The 8,860-nt window shown below is 41.9% G+C and overlaps 1 protein-coding gene across 1 annotated transcript; it reads left to right on the forward strand.

The window, feature by feature from the left end:
• The first annotated feature begins 207 nt into the window (after positions 1–207).
• Positions 208–4,823, forward strand: LOC118418595 (interleukin-17C-like). Its single transcript, XM_035824592.1, has 4 exons — positions 208–955; positions 2,142–2,317; positions 2,765–2,970; positions 3,267–4,823. Exons 1-4 carry the CDS (start codon positions 938–940, stop codon positions 3,464–3,466), a joined length of 600 nt encoding a protein of 199 aa, XP_035680485.1. The 5' UTR covers positions 208–937; the 3' UTR covers positions 3,467–4,823.
• The last annotated feature ends 4,037 nt before the right edge of the window (positions 4,824–8,860 follow it).

Genomic DNA, 8,860 nt, shown 5'->3' on the forward strand with positions numbered 1-8,860 from the left:
GCATATATGTGTGTGTGCGTGTGTGTCACCGTGTACGTGTGTGTGTGTGTGTGTGTGTGTGTTTGTGTGTGTGTGTGTGTGTATGTGTGTGTGTGTGTGTGTGTATGTGTGTGTGTGTGTATGTGTGTGTGTGTGAGTGTGTGTGTGTGTGTGTGTGTGTGTGTGTGTGTGTGTGTGTGTGTGTGTGTGTGTGTGTGTGTGGACGAGAGGTGATCAATATGTTCTCGGTCTCACTCAGACATAAGACATAAGTTGCACAACTCAAATTTTAAAGGCATAGTCATTAAGTATAAAGCCTTCTATGAATGTTACCAAAATTCAAATCATCACGATAATTACTTTGGAGCTGGTACCAAGTAAGATCAAGTAACGTGTTTGCGTGTGTGCCGATGCGATGCAGTATTCATTATGACTTATACCAAGGGTAGCTCGATATAATGTCCTTGCGTATACCTACTCTCCAAGCGTGTTAGGTCGGACACAGCAAAAAAAAAAAAAAGCCCGATAAAAACGACTAAAAAAACGTTAAAAAACAGCCGGAGCCTAACCTCTGCTTGGAGAGTAGCGTATACCCACAATATATTCCCCTGTCTTCCAAATGATATGCACGTGTACTAATACAATTATACCGGAAGAGAAGTTGACGTCACTACAGAATAAATAGGTTCCCTCACAGCGGACCAGGTGACCCGGATGTAGCGGAGTTATGGAAAATTTCTTCCTGACAGTTCACGTGATTGGTGTGTTATAGTTCCGGGACCGCCCCGATCAACATCACATAAAACAACATGACACGAGGAGCTAAAAATAACCGTCTTTAAAGCATACCCTATATAAAGTACAGTCCCCATGGCCCAACATTCAAAGGGTCTCCCTGCACTGAACCACAACACCGAGAACCTCCCATACGGTCTGTCCGGGCAAACCTTCCATAGTAATGAAGATATACGCTGTGGTAAGTCCAATATCATTTTGTTTTATTTTGAAATCTTAGTTTCTTTAATTAATTTTAGTTCGCCTTTATTGTTTGAAACCGCCACCCCTGTGTATATTTTACGGTGTCCATGACGAACATATTATAAGAAACATGTAGTTATTTTTTTACCCGTATGTACTATCAAACCAAACGTAACCCAGCTAAACGTAGGCCGTACTGACATTATGTAGTAGACTTGACTGATAATGCCCCGGTGGTCTATATAGTGGGCAGACCACAAAAGTTTTACAGGCCTTTAGAGTTTCAAACTATTAAGGTGTGTCCGCTCGTAGCTCCAACCCGGAAGTACACAGTGTGCAGCGGCGCGAGCTGTGATTGGTCAATCCGCGGGGATTCCCCGTCAAGACGTTACCCTAAATAGCGCCTACGTCACGAGGGAGTCCCGCCCGCACCAGGAAGTTGTTCTTTTTCCTCGCACAACAAATATAAATATCGTGGCTTTATGAACGGTTACCATGTGCATAGTGCATAAAGGTTTTGTTGCCCTATAGGATACAAATAATTCCTGATTACTAGTATATTTGGGGACTCACTAGTAGATGGCAACCATGTATTCAGATCTCGTGTTTTAGAGGTTTGCTTGGCGCACTTTTCTGTATTCCATAGACCAGAGTACCTCTGGGAAGGAGGTTCGCCCCCGACAGGGATACTGTTTTCTTGGTCGTTTTGTATGAATAAATGAAAATAGGTACAGATTTTGGTTGTATTTCTGGTTCGAACGGGAGCTCGACCAAAGTTAAGTAGGCACCTGTACATGTGTTCTCAGCCATATTCCAGATGAATCTGATGGATTTGCATGAGTTTCAGTATGTAACAAGTTATCAAGAACACGAAGAAACATGACGAATTTGAGCTAACAGTATTTTAGGTACAGCAGAGTTACAGGCTGAAGCATCTTGTGTCCAGGAAGATTAGCAGTGTACATTTTACAATTTGTATCACAGCTAATGGACAAAATAAAGCCTCTCAGAGCCTCCTTGAGTGTGCGGCATTGTGCATAGTTTTTTCGACCTTTATTTAACCTTGATACATCAAAGCCATTTTCAAGCTTTCAATGGTTATCTTTGTTTCAAACAAGTAAAATCTCGTGAAATCGTCATTTTGAAAACTGACACCTTTGTTTCTCGCCACGTTTCCTCCTCAGATCACAGTCGCCGTGCTGCTTCTGGCTCTGGTCAGCGCCATCGATGGACAGAAGAGAAGATCAAAGGACAGACGACGGGAGGGTGGGGACAAGGAGAGAAGGAGGCAGAGCAAAAATAAAGGAAACGAGTTGGAGACAGATCAATGTGAAGATATCTCTGACAAACAGAAACAGAGGTAAGAACTAGTCTTTTATGTGTACATTCCAAACCATATTTTTATATAGACTAAAGTGTTTATTGGAAAGATAATACTTGCATGCATGCAAGCAAAAACATACTTTTTACCTTTACATGCTTTAATCTACAAACTACTGCTCTGTTTCTTCTTACTCAACCCCATTTATATGATGGTAACCAGCCCCTCCAACTTTGTCCTGCGACTTGCTACATAATGTAATGACCACCATAGGCTGTATGCCTCTTTGCCATTAATCATAGTGACAGCCGCACGGCCCAGGTCATTGGCCTTATTTTGTTTTGACTGCAAGGAGAAGAAGAGGAAGAAACGGAACGAGCAAAAATAATATGTTCCTTCCGCGAAGATAAAGATGACAAATGTGCTGGTGTCTGTCGTATATCTGCAGACATTTACTGATGATTACTGTGATTATTTTTCCCGCAGGAAGTTGCGGGGAGCCCGTAAAGCGTACGAGCGGACCGCGCCCATCGTGCTGGCGGAGCAGCTGAAGAAGGACGCGGGGAGGAGGCGGAGGAACGCGGAGATGGCGTGTCCGGAGTCCGAGGCGCCGCATGACGGGGACATCAGTCAGCGGGCCATCAGTCCATGGGCGTGGGAGCTGGATGTAGACGTCAACCGGTATCCTACAGGTCAGTACGGCTCCAGTCAAGCAGGTTTGCGATAACAAAACCTACATTGGTTTAGTTTGCGTCCAAGGGCGCCGCCATGTTGGGGCCGACGAATCCTGAGCTCCTATTGGTGACTCTAGGAACGGAGTAGTTCAAATTAGAGACAATATCTCGATGGGGCGGTGAGAGATTGTGTAACACAGTTACCAATCTAGGTTAGCTCGGATTATTTCCACATTACCTTTCAACTTGACACAAATATTCAACCTCTATATATGATGTAATAACGTCAATTTTGTATTCATCTTTCTCAACAGAAATCGCCAAAGCCAAGTGTCTGTGCACCGCCGGCTGCCTGGTGAACGGCAAACTGGACTTCAACTACGCGTCCGAGCCCATCGTCACACAGATGAAGGTTCTGCGCAGGACCAAGTGTGACAGGAAGGGCAAGTGGCGCTACGAAGTCCAGTGGGAGGACGTCCCTGTCGGCTGCACATGCGCCAGCCCCAAGAGCTAATGCCCGACAAACCACACGGCGGATGGTTCCTAGATCCTGTCCTGTCTTTGAATTCTAGCTAAGCTGCTAATTTTTTATATATTTATTATGATATCATCCCAGTGTCACCAGAGAAATTCTTTGAAGGCTGTTTTAGAAGGAAATAGTACAATATGGCAAAAGAAACAAATTATTCGAAAAGTAGTATTAGGAACGCCTCTGTGGCGTCGCCAAAAATGTAGGCGGGGGGGGGGGGGCACTACAAAGCCATATAAAATGATGGGATAGCCATCCGTGCCAACTTGTTTTCCCTTCAGAAGCAGCCTATAGGTTAAGGGAATTCATTAGATTATCATTATTGGTAAAGATGGTAGATAGGAGAAACTGTTGGAGGAGTATACTGTGTGCGTACCTTTACATCTGGTCTGTAATGCGCCATGATGTTTTTCCACCAGACGGCGATCGCGCTGTGACTTACGTGTGATTTGTGTTACCCTTGATTTCATAATTGGAATGTCATGCAAAATTTAAATTAGGACTAAAAAGACAAGACAAAAGACGCGCACTTAGTTAAAAAATTCGTTTTTGTATCTACGAAATTCGTTGTCACGCGATTAGTCAAGTTATAGGTAGCAGCGTAGTCACAGTGAGGTCACCGGCTTGTGGAATTGGGGTATCATGTAGAGTACGTTTCCATATCTACTCATTATTATTATTATTATTATTATTATTATTATTATTATTATTATTATTACAACTTCCGAGAGGAAGCCATGGTAAGAGAGGGTCAGGTTTTTACTGACCAGTTTATTCAGCTCTTCTCCAAAACGGGGAACATGGACGTATGTAAGGTTCTATCTTACTTTGTCTTTATAGTAAAGACATTATAGGCTTACTGTGCCAACTATACGTGTTGATACAAAACACTTGCAAGTTTTACTTTGTAAAAGTACTTCTCAAAGAAGTCAACTTGTTAGAATATTGTACAGCTTCATTCTTTGCAAAAGAAATGATTTTTTTAATTAGTCATGAATGTTTGTGAATATGTGTTTGAACATTTCGATATGTATATTTAGTGTTTTGAAAAGAAAAGAAATAGTTGTAGATATCGTCCGAATCAAATTTATACGTAATCTTAAATAATTATATTGAGTTCCGTGTTGACTTAAGTGTTTATGTTGTAGGTTATAAAGTATAGATGAAACGTTGTTCAATATATTGAACACGTACGTATATATGTATAAGAAAGTGACTATATGTATATAGACGGCATAGAAATGGTAGCGAATTCTGGATCGAACATTTTACTACCCTACAGTGTTTGAGTTGTCTGTTTTTCCTACTTGTCAAATATTAAATAAAAGATTGAGCCAAGCAACACTTGTGCTTTTTGATTTCTATGTTTTGGTGTTAAGCTTTAACTTCGTACATTGACAGACTTAACAAATTAAACCCTGGCGAATCTTAATTAATTCCATGCATTTTGCGTTTCCGTCTTATGTCAATAACAACTTATTTCATTTTTCCTTTATTCAATTCTTAATATAATATTCACAAGACGCTTGAGACTACAAATTACAGTTTAAAGTCCACCGGCAACACCCCGTGACTTTCCCGTGTCATGTTGTGACGTCAGAATGAAGTAACGGAAAATTTCAAAGGAGGAATTTAAAAAGGTAGTTCCCAATGGGGAAGTCCGTCCCAAGGATGTGACGTGCGGCTGTAGGACACTTCACAGTGGAAATTTCCACCTTGCGGCTCAACTACTTTCTCTTTGTAGTGCCGCCTTTGTAAGCGGGTCACTCCTGATGACGTCAGCGGATGATGTCATTGGGCGGGGAAACTCCGGGCTTTCCCCTCTGACACTATTGGAGGCTGACATTTGGTCGCAAAAGATTTGGGACGAATTGGGCGATGTGAGAAGTAGTAAAAAGACATTTATTGAAACATCCCTCTCCGAACATTGCGTAATTGAAGCGGGTTGTCCAGGACGCAGTCACATATAACGTCATATGCTGGAGCAAAGTTGAACTGTAATTTCCAACACAAAAAAACTGGACTTTCTTTCTTATAGAATGAACAAAGACTACAAAGAGACAGTCGTTTAGCCCCAATTGCAAGGTGGAAATTTCCCTCTTATACTGTAACGTTACATGCACGCGTGGATACTGGCTAAGGACTTGCTGATTTGATTACATGTATAAGAATGGTATCCTCTGGCCGGGACCCCAAAACTGATGTAAACGTGCAAAAATATGGGCAACAAAGTTGTCTTCATTGTGAAATTTAAGTGGCCAAATGACAAACCACACACTGGAACATGGTATATGGAGAAATACATTCTATCATACTCGTAGTATTCTTTCACATCCTTTTTTTTTTTAATTTTCGAGGATTTCACTCAGGGCTCGTAATACTAATAAATTTACATTTTCAGCATATTTGCACTGATGGTACACGTAGCAAATACACTGGGGAAAGGCATTCTACAACTTTAGTATCTGTTTTTCTATATTGTTTGCAGTTTGCTGTATAACATACGCCAAAAATAGTTACTCAAGCAACTGGATATGGTTTTGAAACGGTCAGACGTTTCGGAAAGAATCCACTTTCCTTCGTCAGTGACACTGAAGTGATCTGCAAGAAACAGGTCTTTTATACTCTAACTATGAATGAAGACAATTTCAGATGTCCAATAGGAAAGGTTGTAAGACAATTCAGACTGAAGACAATTTGTATTCCAAAGATAACAAAGCTAAGCCAAAGTCAAGCTGAAGACAATTTGGATTTCAAAGGATATCAAGGCTAAGACACAGTTAATGCAAATGAGTCAATTAGCTCCTGTGGTTTTTTAGTTACAGGAGCTAAAAGTTTTGTTGGGGGGGGGGGGGGTAGTGCTATGTCCCAAGTGCCGGAAAGTTCCATACGTAGCCCCCCTTTTCTGTTGAGGGTGGGATTGTATATTCTCTCATATATGGCCTCTCTAACTCCCCGTTCAAACCAGCGGGCTTCACGGTCTAGGATGTCGGTAGATTGGAGGTTGAAGGAATGTCCTTGGTTGTGTTGTAGGTGGTTGAAAATAGCAGAAGAGTTGCCGTTGGCCTTCGGTTTGCAATGTTCTTGGTATCTTGCTTTTAGTGGACGACTAGTCTCACCAATGTATGTGTTGTTACAGTTGGGTTCCTCGCATTTGAGTCTGTAGATTACATTGGCCTTAGTACCTTTCTGTGGTTTGTCTTTTGGATGTACCAGTTTGTGTCGGAGGGTTGAGTGAGGTTTGAAGTTAGTGGCGATGTTGAAGTTTTGGAAGATCCGTCTGAGTTTTTCCGAAACTCCTTGGACATAAGGGATGTTAATGTTGGCTTTCTTTCTGTCGGTCAATGGTTTGCACTTGGCTGTTTTCTTTGAGTGGTCCGAGGGTTTGAGGGCTTTGTTGAAGGTCCAGTTTTGGTAGCCACATTTGTTCAATGCACTTCGGAGGTGTTTGTGTTCCTCTGTTTTGGCTTTGCCAGAGGAAACAATGCTGTCTGCCCGGTGATACAAGGTTTTAATCACTGCCAGTTTGTGTTCCAAAGGGTGGTGAGAGTCAAAGGCCAGATATTGGTCAGTGTGCGTCGGTTTCCTGTACACTTCGAACTGAAGGCTGCCGTCCTTCTCTATGATAGTTTTGGTATCTAGGAAGGGGAGCATGTTGTCATGACTTGACTCCTGTGTGAACTTGATGTTCTTATCTACTTGGTTGATGTGCTCAAAGAACTCATCAGCTACTCTCTGTTTTAGCTTGCAATAAGTGTCATCTACATAGCGGAACCAGTTGAGTGGGGGAGTGTCCTTGAAAGTACTGATAGCCTTCACTTCAAACTTTTCCATGTAGAGGTTTACAACAATGGGTGACACTGGTGATCCCATAGCACAGCCGTGCAGTTGTTGGTAGAACTGTCCTTTGAAAGAGAAATACGTACACCCTAGGCAAAGGTCTAGCAGTTTGCACAGTTGGTCTGGAGATAGCTCGGTTCTGTCTGTTAGTGTGTTGTCCGCCTCCAGGGCTTCCTTGACTACCGAGACTGCGTCCTTAGGAGGTATGCAAGTGAAAAGCGAACAGACATCGTAAGAAGTGATGATTGTCTTCAGTCTGAATTGTCTTCAGTCTGAATTGTCTTCAGTCTGAATTGTCTTACAACCTTTCCTATTGGACATCTGAAATTGTCTTCATTCATAGTTAGAGTATAAAAGACCTGTTTCTTGCAGATCACTTCAGTGTCACTGACGAAGGAAAGTGGATTCTTTCCGAAACGTCTGACCGTTTCAAAACCATATCCAGTTGCTTGAGTAACTATTTTTGGCGTATCTTATTACCTGGATGTCTAACCTACATCGACGTATGCTGTATAACATGTTATGTGTTATTGCTGTATATCACATTTGGTAGCTAAAACGATTTACAGTAACAAGTAAGTAACAATTTACAGAATGTCGGTATCTTCAATGTATATAAGTAAAAGTTCGTATGGTTAGGACTCAGAGCCTGCGGGAACCTGCGAGAAAGAATCCTGACAGGTGCCGATGTTGTGCCCTCATCTCAACTCAACGTCACTGGAAAAGGACGATGGAGGTCCTGTGTTTGAGGAAGGCCACAACTCGAGCACGTTTAAGAACTCGCCGCTCTTATTAAAAAGAGTAGGGGTCCTTCCCGATGTAAGTGGTTCACATTCAGCTCTCCGATGTACATAAGGCCCCCATTAGGCAGAGATCGCGCTGGAAGTGGAAATATGACTTTTGGAAAACAAAAACAAACAATATAAGTCATTAGTGGTGTGCGTTACGTAAAGGTGCACTCTCACTGCACTTGCGCCAAGCTTGCGTCACTGCGGGGTTCGTTCTCTGCGACACTGTTTTGTTATTTTCTCAGCTTTTTAAAAATAATTAGATAATGCATAATACGTAAAAGTATGACTTAGAAAGCGGCAAAATACGCAAAAAGTAAGAAAATTCGTTCTTTATCTCTGTAATTCAATGAGTATCTTTCGAACCCCGCAGTGACGCAAGCTTGACGCGAGTGCAGTGAGAGTGCACCTGTGCTCAAACATACAAACACTACGATGACACAAGTACAAAACACACTTGGGGGTTTTCGGTTACCCTATTATAATACCTGGGCCTATAGCACTTGATTAAGTATGAACACTTCACGTGATACTTCATACTTTCTTCTATTCCTTGTTTAATATAGAAGTAGCCTCAGTCTTGTTACGTGCTGAATAATAGGGGGAATATTCAGGTTTCACCAGTACATTTCCTGACATCGAATTCTGACAAAAGAACCAAGGAAGTTTAGTTTGAACTAGAGTTCCACGAACACATACCTTTGCCAAATAAACCAGGTTTGTTATGTAGAATGATGTCTGTAGACAAATG

The sequence above is a fragment of the Branchiostoma floridae genome, chromosome 6 (assembly GCF_000003815.2).
Source record: "Branchiostoma floridae strain S238N-H82 chromosome 6, Bfl_VNyyK, whole genome shotgun sequence".
NCBI classification, from domain to species: Eukaryota; Metazoa; Chordata; class Leptocardii; order Amphioxiformes; family Branchiostomatidae; genus Branchiostoma; species Branchiostoma floridae.

Coding starts and splice junctions, on each gene's coding strand:
- LOC118418595 (XM_035824592.1), top strand. Junction 2,318..2,764: donor TCTGACAAACAGAAACAGAG/GTAAGAACTAGT, acceptor TTTTTCCCGCAG/GAAGTTGCGGGGAGCCCGTA. Junction 2,971..3,266: donor CGTCAACCGGTATCCTACAG/GTCAGTACGGCT, acceptor CTTTCTCAACAG/AAATCGCCAAAGCCAAGTGT.